This window comes from Ranitomeya variabilis, chromosome 2, assembly GCF_051348905.1.
Source record: "Ranitomeya variabilis isolate aRanVar5 chromosome 2, aRanVar5.hap1, whole genome shotgun sequence".
Classification (NCBI taxonomy): domain Eukaryota; kingdom Metazoa; phylum Chordata; class Amphibia; order Anura; family Dendrobatidae; genus Ranitomeya; species Ranitomeya variabilis.
Window position 1 is genome coordinate 277,849,504 of NC_135233.1, and position 23,812 is coordinate 277,873,315.

At 45.1% G+C, this 23,812-nt stretch overlaps 1 protein-coding gene across 4 annotated transcripts in view; it reads right to left on the bottom strand.

The window, feature by feature from the left end:
• Positions 1-23,812, bottom strand: part of ZMYM3 (zinc finger MYM-type containing 3) — a 92,137-nt gene that overhangs the window by 31,819 nt on the left and 36,506 nt on the right. For all 4 annotated transcript variants that reach the window (XM_077285008.1, XM_077285007.1, XM_077285009.1 and 1 more), the window contains exons 4-13: positions 18,126-18,183; positions 17,367-17,706; positions 17,055-17,226; positions 16,017-16,229; positions 6,132-6,282; positions 5,928-6,043; positions 4,228-4,314; positions 2,463-2,613; positions 1,702-1,874; positions 1,387-1,561 (exon numbers count right to left, since the gene is read on the bottom strand). In XM_077285008.1, coding sequence (XP_077141123.1) covers positions 1,387-1,561; positions 1,702-1,874; positions 2,463-2,613; positions 4,228-4,314; positions 5,928-6,043; positions 6,132-6,282; positions 16,017-16,229; positions 17,055-17,226; positions 17,367-17,706; positions 18,126-18,183 — 1,636 coding nt within the window. The remainder of the gene's footprint in view (positions 1-1,386; positions 1,562-1,701; positions 1,875-2,462; positions 2,614-4,227; positions 4,315-5,927; positions 6,044-6,131; positions 6,283-16,016; positions 16,230-17,054; positions 17,227-17,366; positions 17,707-18,125; positions 18,184-23,812) is intronic.

Genomic DNA, 23,812 nt, shown 5'->3' on the forward strand with positions numbered 1-23,812 from the left:
GAAGGAGAAACTACGGGCACAGTAACAACAATGCCACCTGCCAAGTACACAGACATGAATGCAAAGTATCGTCCATTATTTTTTTCTTAGGCTACTTTCACACTAGCATTAACTGCAATCCGCCACAATGCCGCCACAATCCGCCACAATGTAGTTTTGCCGAAAAAACGCATCCTGCAAAAGTGCTTGCAGGATGCGTTTTTCCCCATAGACTTACCTTAAGCGACGTATTGCGACGGATTGACACGTCGCAACCGTCCTGCGACGGTTGCGCCGTGTTGTGGCGGACCGTCGGGACCAAAAAACGCTACATGTAACGTTTTTTGCTCATGACGGTCCGCTTTTTCCGACCGCGCATGCGCGGCCGGAACTCCGCCCCCACCTCCCCGCACTTCCCCGCACCTCACAATGGGGCAGCGGATGCGCTGGAAAAATGCATCCGCTGCCCCCGTTGTGCGGCGGAGACAACGCTAGCGTCGGGAACCTCGGCCCGACGCACCGTGACGGGCTGAGCCCGACGCTAGTGTGAAAGTAGCCTTAGCTGAAATTCTTAGTGTCAGCCTCTTGGGGGCAGCAGCAGCGCACACCCACGGTCTCCTGTGTCCCCCAATGAAGAGACTGAAAAAGTATCATGACCCCCTGCTCTGTTCACCACATATAGGATTTAATGCATTGTTTTTAATTTTAAAAATGTGTCATAATATACTATTCAATGGGTGGTCTGATGGACAAACTGGACACACGCATCTATTCTCAATTAAAAGGAATGCATGCTACGAAAAGGGATCTCTCTAATAAGCGTGATGTATATCAGCATGATGTAGGGGCAGAGAACCTGATTCTAGTGATGTGTCCCTTACTGGGCTACTTGCTGTAGTTTTGATAACATCACTATTATCTGCTGCAGATCTGCTTTCTCTAAGCTCTGTATAAGCCCACCCAAACAATTGATTGGTTGTTTTCTGTGTACACTGCGCATAGGCAGAAATCTGCCAATCAGTGGTGGGGGCGTGGTTATACAGAGCTCATGAATACATGGACTACATGGCAGTAGGTTTACTAGCCCTCTCGTGATAATCACCTGCTGATAAAAGTTATTTTATCAAAATTACAGCAAGCAGCCCACTAAGTGACACATCTCTGGAATCAGAGTCTGTCTCTACATAATGCTGCTCTCAGGTTGGGCGGCAAAAACCTGGTGAATAATTTAAAGGGACTCTATTATTTTTAACACTTTGATTGGCAAGCTGCCATATTGAAGGCACTTGTTCTTCCCACTTTGTGTGTTGATAAGAGAACACCGTGTCAGAATAAGCCCGGAGTGTGGTTCGTCCCTGACAATGGCCTGGCAGTCACATGCCACGGGGCTCGTCGCCCGTCACGCACCTCTCTTGCTGTGTAGCAGGCTTTCTGGCCCTTTCTGGGTGTCCAGGTTAGGCTGGTTTTGTTGGTTATAGAAACGTAACAGACATTGTTGATTGCAGAAATGCTTTATTTCTCCGCGCCAGTGAATAGTTTCCACCAGTTTTCCCTGCCGTTTGCAGGCGTGACAACGAGCTGCCTGTAGGAAGACAACAAAGTGTCACACATTGTCATCACTTCTATGCTAAAGCTCAATAATCTGTTACTTCCCAGGATAGAGAGCTCATTGGCCATAAGAAGCCCGGCGGCCACGCCGCATGGAGGACGCACGCCACGTACCTTGAAGTACCACAGGAGATACTTGCTCTTGCATTCTTCACTGCAAAAATCCCATGTGCTGCCATCCAGCTCCTCAGTGACGGCCCGCTGACAGGTCTGAGAGCAGTAAGTGCACGTTATACAGCACAGGCCTAAGTTCTTGGTGAAGTCCTGCTTGTATAGGAGCACACAGCCTGCAGGGAACAGAAGTGGGTGAGTAACACCAGGAAGCAAGCCATCATTCACCCCCACGTCTGCGGCCCACCTTCCACACTGCAGGTACTGAGCCCGGTGGGGCCCTTTGTGCTCAACACCAGGAATCAAGGTTACTTGGAGCTGCTACTATAAATGTTCAGGGCCCCCAAAAAACTGCAACGAGCAAGAAGTCCAACCTTGTTGAAGATTCCAACTTGCTTGTTGCGGTCACAGTGCCCTCGGGGTCACTTGTACTGTACGGCAATGTAGCAATGGTACCAAGTGAACCTGTGTTGCACTAGTCTTATAATATTGTTTGAGGGAAGCAACAATGTTCCATTTAATTTACACTAAGCAGTGTTTGGGCTAACAGGAGTCAAACTTCCATAAAAGAGGCCATTTACAGCAGAAAAGTGGTTGCCTTGCTTGTGAATAGCCCCAGGATGAGATTCCTCTGCAAACCATGGACATGATGACAGTTAAACTGGAGCATTCAGTCAAGTAGGAAACTACCTAGGCCCTTCCAGCCAATATACATGAAATGTAGAAATATAGACAAGCTTCTGGGCATCTATATAGACACTTACCCTCACTACAAAAATTCTTCTCCACACCGGAAAATCTGATCTTTTCATGTAGAATTTTTTCCTGCTTGCAGTATTCGCACTGGGACACCACCCCATGAAGGCGCTTGTAGTCCTCGCAGCAATCTTTACAGCAGAACTGATACACGTGGTCCTGTAAAAAGGACAGGTGTACTTATCAGAACTAAACTGTTGTGCCCGGGCACATGCGGTCACAACCAAAAGCTGCGGGCACATGCAGTCACAACCAAGAGCTGCGCGCAATGCAGTCACAACCAATAGCTGCGGGCACATGCGGTCACAACCAAGAGCTGCGGGCACATGCAGTCACAACCAAGAGCTGCGCGCAATGCAGTCACAATCAATTGTTGCGGGCACATGCAGTCACAACCAAGAGCTGCGGGCACATGCGGTCACAACCAAGAGTTGCAGGCACATGCAGTCACAACCAAGAGCTGCAGGCACATGCGGTCACAACCAAGAGCTGCAGGCACATGCGGTCACAACCAAGAGCTGCAGGCACATGCATTCACAACCAAGAGCTGCAGGCATATGCGGTAACAACCAAGAGCTGCGGGCACATGCAGTTACAACCAAGAGCTGCGCGCAATGCAGTCACAACCAATAGCTGCGGGCACATGCGGTCACAACCAAGAGCTGCGGGCACATGCAGTCACAACCAAGAGCTGCGCGCAATGCAGTCACAATCAATTGCTGCAGGCACATGCGGTCACAACCAAGAGCTGCAGGCACATGTGGTCACAACCAAGAGCTGCGGGCACATGCAGTCACAACCAAGAGCTGCGGGCACATGCAGTCACAACCAAGAGCTGCAGGCATATGCGGACACAACCAAGAGCTGCGGACACAACCAAGAGCTGCGGGCACATGCAGTTACAACCAAGAGCTGCGCGCACATGCGGTCACAACCAAGAGCCGCGCGTACATGCAGTCACAACCAAGAGCTGCGCGTACATGCGGTCACAACCAAGAGCCGCACGCATATGCAGTCACAACCAAGAGCTGCACGCACATGCAGTCACAACCAATAGCTGCGGGCACAACCAAGAGCTGCGCACACATGCAGTCACAACCAAGAGCCGCGCACACATGCAGTCACAACCAAGAGCTGCGTGTACATGCGGTCACAACCAAGAGCCGCGCGCATATGCAGTCACAACCAAGAGCTGAACGCACATGCAGTCACAACCAAGAGCTGAGGTCACAACCAAGAGCTGCGCACACATGCAGTCACAACCAAGAGCCGCGCACACATGCAGTCACAACCAAGAGCTGCGTGTACATGCGGTCACAACCAAGAGCCGCGCGCATATGCAGTCACAACCAAGAGCTGCACGCACATGCAGTCACAACCAAGAGCCGAGGTCACAACCAAGAGCTGCGCACACATGCGGTCACAACCAAGAGCCGCGCGCACATGCAGTCACAACCAAGAGCCGCGCGCACATGCAGTCACAACCAAGAGCCGAGGTCACATCCAAGAGCTGCGCACACATGCGGTCACAACCAAGAGCTGCAGGCACATGCTGTCACAACCAAGAGCCGCAGGCACATGCAGTCACAACCAAGAGCAGCGGTCACAACCACGAGCTGCGGGCACATGCGGTCACAACCAAGAGCCATGGGCACATGTGGTCACAACCAAGAGCCACGGGCACATGAGGTCACAACGAAGAGCAGCAGGCACATGTCGTCACAACCAAGAGCCGCGCGCACATGCAGTCACAACCAAGAGCAGCGTTCTTACCTGCCAGTCCAAGATTTCCGGTTTGCCGGTAAACAGGTTGTGACAATAATGACAATTGAGATGGATCCCACCTTCTGGACTGGTGCGCTAAAAGACACGCAATATGATAGTGAGCAACACATCACCATGCTTTTATCCTTTCACAAATGGATTCTATAAAATATATGTAACAAGCTACTGACAAAAAGAAGAAATGCTTCCCAAGTCTAGCCATAAAATCTGTCACGCACTCAGTCCTACATGGCAAACAGATAATAATCATAAAAATAATACAATTTTTTCCATTATTAACTCCAGTAGACAGAATGATGCAAATGATATTCAGCTTTTCACTTGCACACTCATTTAAGCTTCTGAATGTTCTGGTTTGGAAAATAATTTCCAAATATTAATATGTGCCTGGAGAAGTATAGATGACAGATAAAATATTAAGCAATAGTGATGAGCGAATGTGCTCGCATAAGGTGTTATCAGAGCATGCTCGTGTGTTAACCCAGTGACTTCGGCATGCTCTGATAATATGAGCTAAGGTGTTATCCAAGCATGCTTGGGTACATGCAGCCGGGGGGGCTATATTTTACGAGCGCGCCGAAGACACTCGGTTAGCCCCAGAGCATGCTGAGCCTTAGCTCATCACTATTAAACAAAAAAGGTTGCATTACCGCCATCTTGTGGCAAAGTGTTGTCACAGCTGCTGATGTGTTCTGTCTCAATACTTTCTGGTACTGGAGGCCTCCAAATATCCTTATAAATGGGAGGTATTAAAGCTTGTTTTTCTATAATCCATATGCAAGACCAAGACCTCCCACGGTCCTACTGAACATAAAGGGGTTTCTCGAAGCAAAACATTTGGATGACCAATTCCATGGATATCACATCAATATTAGATCTGGGGTTGGTGGGGAGGGAAGACCCCAGTCAACAACACAGATCCGTTGTTATTAGCTCCGATGTTGGTGAGATTATAATCAAAAATCATCTTTAAACTTAAAAAAAAAATTAAGTCAAGTTTTGAATTTTAGGCAAAATCATAGAGTTCAGGGTCTACATATGCCCACCGCAGGTGGTGCCAGGTGTTGTACCCCCCACTAACCCGACATTTATCACCTATTCTAAAGAGGCCCCATAGACATTAAAGAGCTGGTGTCCAATCAACCATCATTCGGTGGACAGCTTTCTCCCGGCCCCTCCATATACAGGACACTCGCTCTGTTGAGCGCTCCTGTGTTCTCTCTGAGAGGCGCGCTTGCCATATTGTTCTGGGGACAGATCATCTCGCCACGTATAAAAGGTGTCAGTCCAAAATTGTACATGCTGGATCCTTAGTTTCCCCCCCCGACCAATGAGCTGGAAGGCCCGCATACACATTTGACTGTCGGCTGAGCCCGAGGATATCGACAGGTACAGCCGGCATTAGTCCTCTGTGTACGAGCCATCAATACCATACGCCCTTCAGCTTACAGAACCATAGATTACTTTGGTACAGCATGGTCAGATTAGAATAACACTTGGAAAGAGGGAGAACTTGGGTTACGAGCAGAATGCGGATCGCTAAATTACTGCAATACCTTCCCCTGAATCAGGCCAAAGAAAATTTTCTATGTTACCATTATTAAATATTTTACATTTCCTAAAGAAAATATATCTATTGCATTAAATATCCCCCATCGCATCACATGCCTATGACAAGAACTGGGTACCTGAAAGGTGGTCCAGCAACTGGGGCTGCAGAACTGGTAAAGGACACGTTCTGTCTTATTGTAGTAGGCTGGTTCTGACAGACTGCGCCGACACAGGCTGCAAGGTCGAGCAGGGCCTAAACCAACCACAAGAAAAAAAAATACAGAAAAGTAAGACACAGCCCTGATAAGTGTACCTGTGTATGTATTGTACGCCCACCTCACCTGTTATTCCAGCCTGCTTGACTTTATGAGAGGTGATGCAGCAGATGGAACAGAACAGACCCACGCGGCCAGTCTTGTCAACGTTGGAAAGCATCTCAAAGTTTTTACAGAGTGTTTTACAATACATACATGGATAAACCTTTGTGTTTTTCTGTGAAAAGATAAGAGAAATTAGGGCTTTGTTACACATTCAGAATACAGCAACTAATGGCAAGTCAGCAGAAGGAAATAAGTCTGTGTGTAAGTCGATGAGGCGCTCTGTCATTGGTGTCCTAGGTCACAGGAACATATTAGTTGGATCAGTCTGCCCCGTGTATCACATAAGTGTATCATAGAACTGTGATGCTCAGAATTAATTCCAGAATGATGTATACAGATTGTACCCTGCCATCATCGCACTCTAATCAGCATGTCCATTTATCTATTCTCCCTACAGTTATGTCATCCAGCTTTTCCACACTGAACTTTCCTACCTCAGCCTGTAGCAAAACTTGGTATGCTTTTCAACTGACCCCTGCAATACCCCCAACGTTATTTATGACCTTGTTTGCTCTGCCTTGATCATATACATCTGGCTCACTCTTAATTCTCTGACCAAGATGAGCACAGACCAGTCCCCTCTGCTTCACACCCGAATGCACTTTGTTGCACATATATTGTATAGCACAAGTCTGCCAATTTGTCAGTCTGCCCGTGTATGACATAAGTGTATCATAGAAGTGTGATGCTCAGAATTAATTCCAGGGTATCATAGAAGTGTGATGCTCAGAATTAATTCCAGGGTATCATAGAAGTGTGATGCTCAGAATTAATTCCAGGGTATCATAGAAGTGAGATGCTCAGAATTAATTCCAGGGTATCATAGAAGTGTGATGCTCAGAATTAATTCCAGGGTATCATAGAAGTGTGATGCTCAGAATTCCAGAATTGAACCAGAAGGGAACTGATACAGTCACTGTAAACAATGTTTGTTTTCACTCTCACCCTTATAATCCTTCACTTTCTATTAACCCCCTAATCTCTACACCTAGTAAAGGCCCCGTCACACATAGCGATTTACCAACGATCACGACCAGCGATACGACCTGGCCGTGATTGTTGGTAAGTCGTTGTGTGGTCGCTGGGGAGCTGTCACACAGTCAGCTCTCTCCAGCGACCAACGATCAGGGGAACGACTTCGGCATCGTTGAAACTGTCTTCAACGATGCCGAAGTCCCCCTGCAGCACCCGGGTAACCAGGGTAAACATCGGGTTACTAAGCGCAGGGCCGCGCTTAGTAACCCGATGTTTACCCTGGTTACCAAAAAAAACAAACAGTACATACTCACCATCTGATGTCCGTCAGGTCCCTTGCCGTCTGCTTCCTGCTCTGACTGAGTGCCGCCGTACAGTGAGAGCAGAGCGCAGCGGTGACGTCACTGCTGTGCTGTGCTCTCACTGTACGGCGGCACTCAGTCAGAGCAGGAAGCAGACGGCAAGGGACCTGACGGACATCAGATGGTGAGTATGTAGTGTTTGTTTTTTTTGGTAACCAGGGTAAACATCGGGTTACTAAGCGCGGCCCTGCGCTTAGTAACCCAATGTTTACCCTGGTTACCAGTGAAGACATCGCTGGATCGGTGTCACACACACCGATTCAGTGATGTCAGCGGGACCTCAACGACCAAAAATAGGTCCAGGACATTCCGACACGACCAGCGATCTCGCAGCAGGGGCCTGGTCGCTGGTACGTGTCACACATAGCGAGATCGCTACTGAGGTCGCTGTTGCGTCACAAAACTTGTGACTCAGCAGCGATCTCGCTAGCGATCTCGCTATGTGTGACGGGGCCTTAAGGAACTGGTCATCTCCTCTTCAATCCTCCCCATTCATCTCACCACCTCCTCCTCTGTCACTAAACGTAGACAGTCTCCTTATGCCCTCTCCTGCTCCCACCTGCTAACACTTTCTCTGCTCCTCCTCACTGCCAGTGATATTGCTCCAAATCCTGGCCCTCCTCACCACATCCCCACAGTTATTTCTACCTCCCATCCACGCTCTATCACAACTTTCCGTAACCTCTCTAACCTTATACCCATTCGCCCAGCCCTGCTTCCCCAGTCCCATTAACAGGAGCTCTATGGAACGCTCACTCTGCAACAAACTTTCCTACATCCATGATTTTTTTTTTTTTATTACTCACAAACTTTCCTTCTTCGCCATCACCGAAACCTGGCTCACCCCCTCTGACACAGCCTCTCCTGCTGCACTCTTGTATGGTGGATTCCACCTTTCCCACAGCCCCCGCCCCAACAGCAAGCATGGTGGAGGAGTTGGAGTTTCTCCTGTCAGATAACTGCTCCTTCACCCACATCCCACTGCCACCCTCTCTTCCTTTGAGGTGCACTCTGTGCACATCCATTCCCCCTCCAACTGGCTGTCATTTACTTAAGTTTTGGTGGACAACCTCCAGAGCCCTTCCTCCTAACTGCTCAGCCCTCCTCCAAAACCAACTTCTCCACCATTACAGAAGATCAACTCTACACTCTACTCTCAAGATCACATCTTACCACCTGTGCACTTGACCCGCTCCCATCCCACTTCATCCCAAACCTCACCCATCTCTTCAACCTATCACTAAACAACTGGTATTTTCCCCTCAAGCTTTAAACATGCCTCAATCACACCTATCCTCAAAAATCTTTCTCTAGACCCATCCTCTGCATCTAGCTATCGCCCCCAAATCACTTCTCCCCATGCCTCAAAACTACTGGAATAACACGTCCATCTTGAACAGTCCTCTCACCTCTCTTCCTGCTCCCTATTCGACCACTTTCAAGTCACCAATGACCTATTAACTGTCAAAGCCAAGCAACAATACTCTGTCCTCCTCCTCCTAGACCTATCCTCCGAGTTTGACACAGTGGACCATTCCCTACTATTACAGACCCTCTCATCTCTTGGCTTCACTGATTTGGCCCTATCTTGGATTTTGTACTACCTAAGCCCGGACATTCAACGTCTCCCAGAACACTGGAGAAGAACAAATGTTGTGCCTATCTTCAAAAAAGGGAAGAAGGTGGACCCAGGGAACTATAGGCCGGTGAGTCTGACTTCTATACCAGGAAAGATCTTTGAACAAATTATTACGCAACATGTATGTAAGTACCTGGATAAGAATAAAGTGATTAACCAGAATCAGCATGGCTTTGTAACTAATAAGTCATGTCAGACTAGACTAACTTAATTTCCTTCTATGACAGAATCACTGACTGGGTGGATCAGGGAAAAGCTGTAGATATAGTATATCTTGACTTCAGCAAAGCATTTGACAAAGTATCTCTTACCATCCTTATTGAAAAAATGACTAAGTATGGAATGGAAAAGACAACTGTTAAGTGGATTCATAATTGGCTTAGTGATCGGACCCAAAGAGTGGTCACAAATGGCTGAACATCCAGTTGGAAGAATGTCTCAAGTGGGGTACCACAGGGTTCTGTCCTGGGCCCTGTATTGTTCAACATCTTTATCAATGATTTAGATGAAAGAATTGAGGGTAGACTGATTAAATTTGCTGATGATACAAAGCTAGGAGGGATAGCTAATACTAGAGAAGAGAGAGGATTCAAAAAGATATAAATAAACTGGAGCAGTGGGCAGCAACTAACAATGCTTTTTAACAAGGAAAAATGCAAAAAACTACATCTGGGCAATAAAAATGAAAAAAGCATATACAGAATGGGAGGAATAGAACTAAAGGTACCTTCACACTGAGCGACTTAACAACGATAACGATAGCGATCCGTGACGTTGCAGCGTCCTGGATAGCGATATCGTTGTGTTTGACACGCAGCAGCGATCAGGATCCTGCTGTGATATCGCTGGTCGTTGCTGAAAGTCCGGAACTTTATTTCGTCGCTGGATCTCCCGCAGACATCGCTGAATCGGTGTGTGTGTGACACCGATTCAGCGATGTCTTCACTGGTAACCAGGGTAAACATCGGGTTACTAAGCGCAGGGCCGCGCTTAGTAACCCGATGTTTACCCTGGTTACCATTGTAAATGTAAAAAAAAAAAAAACAGTACATACTTACATTCCGGTGTCTGTCCCCTCGCCGTCAGCTTCCCGCACTGACTGTGAGCGCCGGCCGGCCGTAAAGCACAGCGGTGACGTCACCGCTCTGCTTAGGGCCGGCGCTGAGACAGTGCAGGGAAGCTGAGGCCGGGGGACGCGGCAGACACCGGAATGTAAGTATGTAGTGTTTGTTTTTTTTTACATTTACAATGGTAACCAGGGTAAACCTCGGGTTGCTAAGCGCGGCCCTGCGCTTAGTAACCCGATGTTTACCCTGGTTACCAGGGGACTTCGGCATCGTTGGTCGCTGGAGAGCTGTCTGTGTGACAGCTCTCCAGCGACCACACAGCGACGAAACAGCGACGCTGCAGCGATCGGCATCGTTGTCTATATCGCTGCAGCGTCGCTTAATGTGACGGTACCTTAAGCAACAGCACATGTGAAAAAGACTTGGGTATACTAATAGATCACAGATTGAACGCGAGTCAACACTGTGATGCAGCTGCAAAAAAGGCAAATACAATTCTGGGATGTATTAACAGAAGCATACAGTCATTATTGCCCTCTACTCCTCTTCGGTCAGACCTCATCTAGAATACGGTGTCCAGTTTTGGGCACCACATTTTAAAGAAGACATCAACAAACTCAAGTTCAGAGAAGAGCGACCAGAATAGTGACCGGTCTACAAACCATGTCCTATGAGGAACGGTTACAGGATTTGGGAATGTTTAGCTTGCAAAAAAGAAGACTGAGAGGAGATTTAATAGCTGTCTACAAATATCTCAAGGGCTGTCACATTGTGGAAAGATCATCTTTATTCTCATTTGCACAAGGGAATTAGTTATTAGAAAAAAACTTTTTGACAGTTAGGGTGATCAATGAATGGAACAGGCTGCCACAAGAGGTGGTGAGTTCTCCTTCCATGTAAGTTTTCAAACAGAGGCTGGACCAACATCTGTCTGGGAAGATTTAGTGAATCCTGCTTTGAGCAGGGGGTTGGACCAAATGACCCAGGAGGTTCCTTCCGACTCTACCATTCTATGATTCGATGAACATTTTTGTGGGAATTGTTTTTTTCATTTTTAAATATCTACGTTGTAAAATTCTGTGAAGCACCTGGGGGTTCAAAGTGCTCACCACTAGTGATGAGCGAGTATACCCGTTGCTTGGGTGGTCTCCGAGTATTTGTTAGTGTTCGGAGATTTAGGCTTAATAGCCGCAGCTGAATGATTTACAACTACTAGCCAGCCTGAGTACATGTGGGGGTTGCCTGGTTGCTAGGGAATCCCCACATGTATTCAAGCTGGTAGTAGCTGTAAATCATTCGGCTGTGGCGATGAAAACTAAATCTCAGAGCAGTCACAAATACTTGGAAACCACCCGAGCAACGAGTATACTCGCTCATCACTACTCACCACACATCTAGATATATTCCTTTAGGGGTCTAGTTTCCAAAATTGGATCACTTGTGTTTTCTTTAACAGTTTAGGCACATCAGAGGCTGCTTTCGCATGTCAGAGGTTCTCCAAACGCGACATGGCGCCCACAGACCATTCCATCAAAGTCTGCATTCCAAAACTTCACTCGTTCCTTTATGAGCCCTGCCATGCACCCAAACACTAGTTTTCCCTTTCATATGGGGCATCTACATACTCAGGAGAAATTGCACAACAAATTTTTTGTTCCATTTGGGAAAAATGTTTTTTATTTTCACAGCTCAACGTTATAAACGTCTTTGAAGCATCTGGAGGTTCAAGGGGCTTTCCACCTTCAGTTTAAAAATGGGGTCACTTATGGGGGGGTTTCCACTGATTAGTCACATCAGGGGCTCTCAAAATGCAACATAGCATTTGCTGTTGATTCCAGCCCATTTTGTGTTCAAAAAGTCAAACTGTGCTCCTTCCATTTCAAGCGTTGCCATGCACCCAAACAGTAGTTTCCCCCCATTTACAGGGTATAGGCTCACTCAGGAGATATTGCACAATACATTTTGGTGTCCATTTTCTAATGTTACCCTTGAGAAAAATGTAAATGTTAATGTTTTTTTTTTTCCACAAGTCAAAGTCACTTAGGGTATGTGTCCACGTTCAGGAAACGCTGCGTTTTTGCCGCAGCGTCAAAAACGCAGCGTCCAGATGTTACAGCATAGTGGAGGGGATTTAATGAAATTCCGTCTCCACTGTGCATTAAAAAACGCATGCGTTTTTCCCACAAAAACGCACATGCGGTGCGTTTTTTCAGAACGCAGCATGTTGCTACAATGAGCAAAACACGCAGGAACACCGCAGGTGACCTGCCAGTGACCTCAGGTGCATTTTTGGTCAGGATTTTACCTGCATAAAATCCTGACCAAAGTCTGAAGCAAACCTGAACGTGGACACATACCCTTAGACAATATGGAAAGGAGTCTGCTGCTCACTGAGGAGAAGCTCAATGAGATACATGTGGGGGAGGATGGTAGTAAAAAACTGCAGGAAAGTGAGGCACCTAGCTGGATGACAGTTAGAAGGCGGGGTAGAGGGAAGAGTGCCAGGGAGGCTAGTCCTGATCTGGCACACCCCAATAAGTAAAAAAAAAAACTCGCACACCACCTCCTCACCTCCTATCTGAGTCCCGCAAGGTTCAGTCCTAGGGCCTCTACTCTTCTCCATTTATACCTTTGGCCTCGGACAGCTCATAGAGTCCCATGACTGTCAGTATCATCTCTATGCTGACGACACACAGATCTACATCTCTGGACCAGATATCACCTCCCTACTAACCAGAATCCCACAATGTCAGTCGGCTATTTCATCCTTCTCCGCTAGATTTCTAAAACTTAATATGGACAAAACAGAATTAATCATCTTTCCCCCATCTCACTCGACCTCCCCCCGTCCCCCAACAGACCTATCCGCTTAAGTAAATGGCTGCTCAAGCTCCCCAGTCCCACAAGCTCACTGCCTCGAGGGTAATCCTGGACACTGATCTCTCCTTCAAACCACATATCCCAAGCCCTTTCCACTCCTTGCCGACTTCAACTCAAAAATATTTCCCAGATCCATACATTCCTAAACCAATAATCTGCAAAAACCCTAGTCCATGCCCTCATCATCTCCCGCCTTGACTACTGCAACCTCCTGCTCTGTGGCCTCCCCTCTAACACTCTCGCACCCCTTCAATCTATTCTAAACTCTGCTGCCCGACTAATCCACATGTCCTCCCGCTATTTCCAGGCTTCTTGTCTCTGTCAATCCCTACACTGGCTCCCCATTACCCAATGACTTCAGTTCAAAACCCTAACCATGACATACAAAGCCATCCGCAATGTGTCTCCTCCATACATCTGTGACCTCGTCTCCCGGTACTTACCTGCAGGCAACCTCCGATCCTCACAAGATCTCCTTCTCTACTCCCTTCTTATCTCCTCTTTCCACAATCGCATACAAGATTTCTCCCGCGCATCCCCCTACTCTGGAACGCTCTACCACAACACATCAGACTCTCGCCGACCTTGGAAACATTCAAAAAGAACCTGGAGACCCACCTCTTCCGACAAGCCTACAACCTGCAGTAACCACCGATCGACCAAACCGCTGCACGACCAGCTCTACGCTCGCCTACTATATTCTCACCCATCCCTTGTAGATTGTGAGCCCTCGCGGGCAGGATCCTCTCTCCTCATGTACCAGTCGTGACATGTATTAAGATTATTGTACTTTTTTATTATGTATACTCCCTCCTCACATGTAAAGTGCCATGGAATAAATGGCGCTATAATAATAAATAATAATAGTAAGTATTAGAATGGGTTTTCCAAAACTGTACGCAACGGGCATAGGATATATGGGGCCTCTATGATTGGGGGAAGTCAACTTAATGGGTATTTTTATGGCTCTTATGCACTTTATTCTCAACACTTATGGCACTTATTGACCAGGCCAGATTTTTCAAATCCGACATGTGTCACTTTATGTGGCATCAGCTCTTATGTTTCACAGTATCTCAGTGATTACGAGACTTTTTCCGTGGCACGTTATACTTTACGATATTGGTAAAGTTAGGTAGATCTGTTTTAAGTTTATTTATGAAAATATCACAAATGTAAGAATTTCCAAAATGTAGCAATTTTCAAACTTTGTATGTTTAAACCATTAATGCAAATAGACATGCCACACAAAAAGTTAGCAGCAAGAGACTTTACAAAACTTTTTTTTTTTTTAGGGACCTATTCCGTTATAAACTGACTTTGGGGGGGGTGGGTGGGGGGGGGGTGGGTGGGGGTGGGGGGTCCTATATAACTAACTCCCCAGAAGTGATGATATGTTAAAAACAGCGCCCCTCATTATATTCAAAAACCACTGTCAGATACTTTGTCAGTTAAGTGCTTTTCAGTAATTAACGCAAAGTGGAATGACAGAAATGAATAATTATATTTTTACCACTAAAGTGTCACTAACTTCTGAACAGATCGCTGTAAAAGTATTCCCATTACTTGGCCTTGAATTGCTATGGCAAGCATCAGGACCGCACAATCATGATTTCAGGGTGCGATGGGGTTAAGGAGGAAACCCCCACTCTCTGTTGACTATCAGTCATTGACAACAGCATTTAAGGGGTTAAATGACCATGGTCAAGGGTCAACATTGATGGTGGCTGATGCAGAAGGGTGTCAGCTATAGTGTATGGTTGCTGCATTTTCACCCACCGGGGGATGATATTTTTCTACATCTTAGGTCAGTCAAAAGGCATGTTTGGTGGTCAGTAAGTGGTTAAAAGGTTGATCCGGCAGGCGGGCACTAATGAATTCTACGTGATAAATTATTAAAGTGCATTTGCTTTTGACAATCCCTACTTGGTAGAGAGTCCTTTCACAATATGCGGGTCACAAAGTGATGGAGTGCCAGTGCTGGGCCGTAATCTGTGTAGAAACCTTTGTAACAAGTGTCATTTCTCTGCAGCGCCTCCACAGGTGAAAGCACATTTCACAGGGTCCGTTCAAATGTAAAGATTGTGTATGTAATGCAGGTACCACGCTCCAATCTGAACACGATATCAGGGTCCATAGCAGAGAACTCTCCAACATTATCACAGAATGCCCTAACAAGGGATAAGCTGGAATGTGAACACAATTTTTCTAAATTTCTGCCGTGGTTGTTAAGTTATTACAACAGTATTCGTGCAGTAAAAATAAACCTGACAGAATAATTCTCTCTGTCAGCACGATTACAGCGATACCAACACACAAAATAGATATTTTTTTGCAATTTCACTTATGTTAAAAATGTAAAACTGATTTGTGTCACCATTTTTTTTCAGCAGGTCCCCGGCAGCCATTGCAACCCATCGCCAACTCGCGATAACATCGCCCTGCCCAAAACGGTCGGCGGGCACAATCGCAAAGTTTAATTGCTCGCTGCTGTCAGTTATTGACGACGACACTTATGGGTTAACAGCAGTGATAAGAGCTAACACAGCCAACATCTGACTTATGTGGAGCGACCACCCTACCATGTAATAGTAAGTCCTAGGGAGGGAAGGGGTTAAAAAACACACATTACACCTAACATGTCTGTTTTAGTAAATCATTGTATTCCTCATGATCTAACAATTCTAGGATTGTGCCATTCCGGTTATTCTTAAGAAATGAATAAATAAACTGCCTGTTCTGTCCTGGCATTCTACCATCATTTTTATTTTTAGGTTGCATGATCACATAAAGCAACCTCAGCCCTTAAGTGGATGAGGCAACAATTTACTTTTGCAGCCAACTAGGGATGTACCTAGAAGGGGATTTCACGTGCAGGAGAATGGGCGGCAAGTAAAAATAAAAGTTAGGTGTCGTCACTCACCTTCTTGTAGTTGTTTAAACAGGCGGCATTACAGAAGCGCTTCTGCTGACCTTCATGGAACAGATACTCCAGTGGTAAACCTTTGTTGTATATGTAGATGCCACAGTTGTCGCAGCAGTTTGTTTTCAGACCTTTGGTGGCTCGAAATTTGGTAAAACAGGAATCACTGCATAGTCTGTGGACGACACTTCCATTACTGACTTCATGCTGAATCTGAAATAAAAATAAAAGTGATAAGATATTATAATATATATGTGCACTCTATAAGACTGCGTGCAGAATCTGGTGTATTTCATAAGATGCTTCTTCCTGCTGTCTCTGCCTCCTGCTTGTTAAAGCTGACAGGGAATAACCCCTCAATCATACCAGAAGGCAGGGGAGACCGGCTGAAGAGCCATCGCATACGACACACCGAGACTCTGCAGAGGGGACCGCAGCTCTCTGCCAAGGAGCTAGCACTCAATATGATCAAGTCTCCACCTATACTAAGGAATCATGAGAAACAAATCGGGCATGATACATCAAAGCTTTTGCTCCAGTACTTAGGCGAAACTGGCGGCTATGCTATTATTATACAACTTTGGCATTCTACAGCTATTTTTGCCTAGCTCTGACAAAGTGAGTGTAGCTGAGACAAAACAGGGACCTAGCGATCGCCGTCTGTCAAATTCATGACCAGTGGTGGCATTCGCCGAGTCACAAATCTTGCTCCAGAAAGGGCTGGAGTCGGGTTTATGGCAATGTGCACACTACTCGTTCACCAATCCAGATTCATGAAGAGCTGTACGTGCTTGACCTGAGCCTATTTCCTAAACAAGACCAGTATGGACAACGCCATCAAATATGTAATCAACATATGCAAATATATGACCTATTAGAAAATATAAATTTAATTAAACTGACCGGGACCGTACATATTACAGAAAAAAAAGTTTATGAATAAAGATATCAAAGTTGCATCCTAAAATATTTTTTACATATCTTGTGCAAGACAATATGTGTTGTGCACTTCTGCAGGTAGCGCTGTGTGATCCTCACCTCGCCACTCTTGTGACAGATGCTGCACTTTATGATATCAGGAACGTCCGACGAGCTCTGGGAACTGGACCGTGGCTGTGCTTCATACAGGGAAAGACATGCATTGGAGCAAAACTCTTGGAATCCAGAGCCCGTCTGAGCAACCACAGAATCTTTGGAGTTACGAATGTCCCTAAAATGTACACAGCACATGAGCAGGGCTGCATCCAGCACAGTAAGAAAAAACAGTGAAGGGACAAATGAACACAACCACAAGCTAGTTCTATGCCTCGCCAACACACTAACATCAACCGTAGTATTATCACAGCTTACTTCTTGCAGAAAGTGCAGATCTTCTTGCACAGTGGTTTCTTAGAGAAGGTGGTAAGACAAGTTGAAGAACAGAAGAGCTGGGGTAGTCCTTTGCGTTGATACGCAGTCTGACCCTTCTGTAAGGGAGTTCGGCATTGAGCACAGGACATTTTTGTTAGTGTTGGTTTGGGAGGACGTGGTGGTGGTGGTGGAGGTGGTGGTGGTGGTGGTGTTGGTTGTGGTGGAGGAGCTTGGTTGCGGATTGACAGGCGAGTAGGAGGGCGTTTAGTTCTAAATGGTACAAAGTCCTCATCATTTGGGTCATCCACCATAGCATCCGAGTCTTCATCAGAAATCTGCACTGAAAAATACACATTCATGTCAACAGCCTAAAACAAAGTAAGCAAACCAGTAGTAAACATCTGCAATTTGTTCTTTTGGGATGACACAATCTAGAACCTAGCTGTTAAAACACTGTCGCAATGGAAAAGTGACCGCTCAAAGCCAGTTTAACATTGCTTAATCTCCTACCAAGTGTTCCCTGCACAGTGAAAGGGACCATGCGGCCATCCCCTGCACAGCCGGGTGGCCAGGTACCACAATGCATGGAAACTCTTCATTCTGTAGATTGGTGGGGCCTGACTTCTCAGACACCTCAGATGGCATATCCTATCATTTTATAAATTGAAATGCCCTATAATCTGTAAAACAAAGTTTTCTGTGCTACTTTGCACATTAATATTTACAACTACTTTTGTATACCTTTCGGTGAACACTTACTGCTTTCAGAGGAAGGCATGGTGTCAGTGCGTCGTGCTCGATCACTGCGTTTCTGCTCCTTGGAGAAAAGGAAGGTAAACAGGACTTTAATAATTGTTCACGAAACGAAGCACAGCTAACTTTCATGCAAACAAATTAATGACTCATGTCCAAAGTTAGTAAAAGTAGGAAAACCAATATAGACCAGATACTTCTCATAGCTGAGAGTTTGCTACAATAGCCATGTGTCCAGGGCTGCAGTCCTTACCTCAGTAACACTCCATGACCAATATATTCAACATGCTGATTGGACAGGTACTGGTACAATCAGCAGCAAGCGCCCGGCTAATATACGTAGCCAAACTTACGGTGGAACTGGTGGGCTCACTGATAGTACCAATCCTAGCAACCCCTAAGATGGCAGTCAATAGCAACCATGACATCAAGTGTAAGGGGGTCTCCCCATGTCAGCCCATCTACAGTGACCCAATAGTGGGGCTGTCAAAGCGTTTGTCACAGCACTCATCAGCCTAATAATGGCCCCAATAGCCACCATCTTGGTTCTCCTACTACATCCAGCCAGAGACTTGGTATAATACAACGCTTGTCAACAGGTCTTGTCTATTACTTAAGTTCTCCAGTTAATATAAAGTACCCACTCTCACCTCCCGGACCGGCGCTGTTCCTCTAATGTCGGACCTGTGTCTTCCGTTTGTCACGTGACACTGGTTAGGTCACCTTAGCGCTGTAGCCCTGATTGCCTGCAGCCATCAGACAGCACTGTTCTAATAAGTGGCTGCCAGGAGATCGTGTCGCTATCGCTGGAATGCCGCCGTTCCAGGAGGGGAGTATGTGTGCTTGTTATTTTATATGGTGCCCATTAGGATTTAAGAAGGGATTGTCCACATGGCACCACATTTTATTATATACCGTACCCTATGGATTTACTGGAAGAAGTCCCTGTGCACGTGCCAAATGTACTATTCAAACATGGCAGTGAACACAACCCTTCAGGCTATCTTTGATGACCCTTTACGAAGAAGCTGTTACCAGGCAGACCCCAGTAAGTAAAAGCATCTCTGAAAACAGCCATCACCTTATTTCATAGTCTTTTTTTCAGTCATTGCACTGGCTGTTAGAGGAGACCTGATTTATGAATCCAACTGTGCCCACCCAAACATATTCTTAGCACATCCAAGTCAGAAGGATCCAAGTCAGAAGGTCCTCACTTCATCAGTCACAGTTGATAAATGAGAGGGAGCGAGTGGACCCACAGAATTGCTGATTGTGGAATGAAATCACACTTGTGCGTGAGCGCTGCCTGTATGTGGGCAGTATAGCCCTAAATGAAGCGATATACTTTAAAATATCAGGACATAAGTGCCGTGCCTGTGTGGGATGCGGAATCCACCGCTAGCCCATGCAAACACATGTGATCAGACCCCGCCCACATTTACTGCAGTGGTTAAGCGAGCTAGCAGTACACAAGGTTTTCATGGCATTATTTCAGCAGCTGCCTTCCCCTAGTGTTTAAAAGTGGGAAATATCAAAATGTAATTATCCTTTATATTTTATACCATTAAAAATTGTAAAAATTAACACACTTTTTTTTTCCAATTGCTGAAAAAAAAAATGTGATGACATAGTCCCTTTAACAGAGCATATATGGTATTTAAACAAGCTCGTTCTTTGTCCTTTTACAATGGGCATAATCACAGAAGGTAATGCATGGCTGGTCACAGGAACAGGACAGCAAACCAAATTTACATAATTGTCTAAATTATTACATATTACGTTATTTAGTAGCACACATTTTATCCAAAACATGATGGTAACACTGATACAGGGATTGTCTGAAACCAAATGTGAATTTTATACCAAATTACTAATCTGATCTAGCCACTTTTCTAATGAACTTCAATTAACCCCTTCATGACCCCAGCTTTTTTTGGTTTTCCGTGTTCGTTTTTCCCTCCCCTCCTTCCCAGAGCCATAACTTTTTTATTTTTCCATCGATATGGCCATGTGAGGGCTTATTTTTTGCAGGATGAGTTGTACTTTGAACGACATCATTGGTTTTACCATGTCGTGTACTAGAAAACGGGAAATAAATTTAAGTGCGGTGAAATTGCAAAAAAACTGCAATCCAACACTTGTTTTTTTGTTTGGCTTTTTTGCTAGATTCACTAAATGCTAAAACTGACCTGCCATTTTGATTCTCCAGGTCATTACAACATGTCTTTTTTATCTAAGTGGTGAAATAAAATTCCAAACTTTGCTAAAAAATAAAATAAATAAATTGCACAATTTTCCGATACCCATAGCGTCTCTAGTTTTCGTGATCTGGGGTCGGTTGAGGGCCTATTTTTGCGTGCCGAGCTAACGTTTTTAATGATACCATTTTGGTGCAGATACGTTCTTTTGATCGCCCGTTATTGCATTTTAATGCAATGTTGCAGTGACCAAAAAAACCTTAATTTTGGCGTTTTGACTTTTTTTCTCACTACGCCGTTTAGCAATCAGATTAATGCTTTCTTTTATTGGTAGATCGGGCGATTCTCAACTTGGCGATACCAAATATGTGTAGGTTTGATCTTAATTTTTATTGTTTTATTTTGAATGGGGCGAAAGGGGGGTGATTTAAACTTTTATATTTTTTTTATTTTTTTAATATTTTTAAAAACTTTTTTTTGGCATGCTTCAATAGCCTCCATGGAAGGCTGGAAGCTGCCATAACTCGATCTCGTCTGCTACATAGAAGCGATGCTCAGATCGCCTCTATGTAGTGGAATTACAGCCTTTCTATGAACGCCGACCACAGGGTGGCGCTCACAGCAATCTGGCACTGACAACCATAGCGGTCTCAAGGAGACCTCTGGTTGTCATGCAGACGAACCAATGACCCCTGATCACGTGATGGGGTCAGTGGTGCGCGTATTTCCAGCCCGATGGCCGGAAGCACAATTTAGATACCACTTTCAGAATTTGACAGCGGCATTTAACTAGTTAATAGGCGTGGGTGGATCGTGATTCCACCCGCGCCTATTGCGGGCACATGTCAGCTGTTCAAAACAGCTGACATGTCCCAGCTTTGATACATTCAAAGCGGGGGATACTGCCATTGGCGTAATAGTACGTCCGATGGCAGTAAGGGGTTAAAAGTGCCCCTACCGTTCCCTCTTTACTGCAACTTCTTTTCTTTTTTATACTTCTGAAAACAGACATCACTGATTAGATCCATTTCAGGCTGGTCTCCCTTTTCAATGGGCACTGACCCTGCACTCTTTTGCCAACTATGTCAATGTGTATTCAAAGAAATGTAGCGCAGTGAGCTTGTAGTGAGTATGTGTTGGGATCGACAACCGGCACATGCTCAGTACAGCCAGGGTCTAGCCCCTCCCTCAAAACTGATGTCACTGATTATCGCTGCCAGACCACTGATGATGTTCCTACTTGACAATTCCCAGTGCATAATCAAACTAAACATCACAAGAAAAAACAAAACAAAAAAAAAAACACAGGAAGCGAGGGGAATTTAGGGAATTTTTAATTGAAGTTCATTAGAAAGTGGTTGGAGTATTGTACTAACTAGACATTTAGTATGAAATTCATCTTTGGTTTCAGACAAAACACTACAGTGGTGACTGAAAGTTTGTGAACCCTTCAGAATTTGCCACATTTCTGCATACAATTGACCTAAAACTACATCAGATTTTCACACAAGTCTAAAAAGTAGATAAAGAGAACCAAGTAAGTAAAAAAAAAAATATTAGACTGTAATTTTTTTTCTTTTATTGTGGAAAACAATCCAACTGTGAGTGGCAAAAGTATGTGAACCCAGTAAAACCTACGCTAGCAGATAATTTGAAGGTGAAAATAGAATCTGGTGCTTTCAATCAATCAAGTGACAAGCATACGGTTATTGGAACAATATTTGGTGGACAGATGAAACCAAAATAATTTCTTTTTTTTAGAATAAAAACCACTGCATTACAGCATAAGGACCTCATAACAGCTGTGAAATACTGTGGAGGTATCAAAGTGTGGGTCAGTTTTCCTGCATGGAACAATTAATTCTCGGTTAACATGTCACTCTCCGCAAGGAGACTCGTGAATGAACACATTGGCGACATATTGTAACAACTATCTTTATCCATTCTTCAAGAACAACCCGTTAGAGCCTGGATGTTGGATGGATAGCGACGACAACTTATCTCTTAAGAATTAATCACTTGTGTTCGGCTGCATTCAGATCAGGAGACACTTGGCCAGTGAATCACTTTCACCCTGTTCTTCTTGTGAGGCAGTGTCCCCTTGTTACAGCTAGGGGGCGCGGTTTGTGCTTTCCAGAATGCGCACAGAGGCATAGTGAAGCCATGAGGGCGTACTGCAGACACAGGTGTAGCCGTAATTAGAATGGTGAAGCAGTGACTGATTAAAAGCCCTGGTAGTAGAGGGGGAGGGGTGTCAGTGTTGTTCTTGGAAGCAGACAGAGCAGTTGTCTGCAGAGCACTCCCTGTGTGAAGCAACACAGGGGCAAGAGGAACCAAACAGACTGACACCCTGCGTCTTGGGCTGTCTTATGTTTACCCGGCTGCAATCCGGAGGATAAAGAGTGCCATGCACTGTGAGTAGAGACTTGGTACCGGCGTGTGGTCGCCCAGGGAAACTGGACAAGGGGAAGTCCGGCCTGTTTATGGACTGCAAACTAAAGCTGTGTATTTCTAAATGGACTGTGTGAAGTAACATATTAATCCCTTCATGACCCAGCCTATTTTGACCTTAATGACTTGGCCATTTTTTGCAATTCTGACCAGTGTCTCTTTATGAGGTAATAACTCAGGAACACTTCAACGGATCCTAGCGATTCTGAGATTGTTTTTTCGTGAAATATTGGGCTTCATGTTAGTGGTAAATTTAGGTCGATAATTTCTGCGTTTATTTGTGAAAAAAATGGAAATTTGGCAAAAATTTTGAAAATTTTGCAATTTTCACATTTTGAATTTTTATTCTGTTAAACCAGAGAGTTATGTGACACAAAATAGTTAATAAATAACATTTCCCACATGTCTACTTTACATCAGCACAATTTTGGAAACTACTTTTTTTTTTTTGCTAGAAAGCTATAAGGGTTAAAATTTGACCAGTGATTTCTCATTTTTACAACAAAATTTACAAAACCATTTTTTTTAGGGACCACCTCACATTTGAAGTCAGTTTGAGGGTTCTATATGGCTGAAAATACCCAAAAGTGACACCATTCTAAAAACTGCACCCCTCAAGGTGCTCAAAACCACATTCAAGAAGTTTATTAACCCTTCAGGTGTTTCACAGCAGCAGAAGCAATATGGAAGGAAAAAATGAACATTTAACTTTTTAGTCACAAAAATGATCTATTAGCAACAACTTTTTTATTTTCCCAAGGGTAAAAGGAGAAACTGGACCACGAAAGTTGTTGTCCAATTTGTCGTGAGTACGCTGATACCTCATATGTGGGGGTAAACCACTGTTTGGGCACACGGCAGGGCTCGGAAGGGAAGGAGCACCATTTGACTTTTTGAATGGAAAATTAGCTCCAATCTTTAGCGGACACCATGTCGCGTTTGGAGAGCCCCTGTGTGCCTAAACATTGGAGCTCCCCCACAAGTGACCCCATTTTGGAAACTAGACCCCCAAAGGAACTTATCTAGATGTGTGGTGAGCACTTT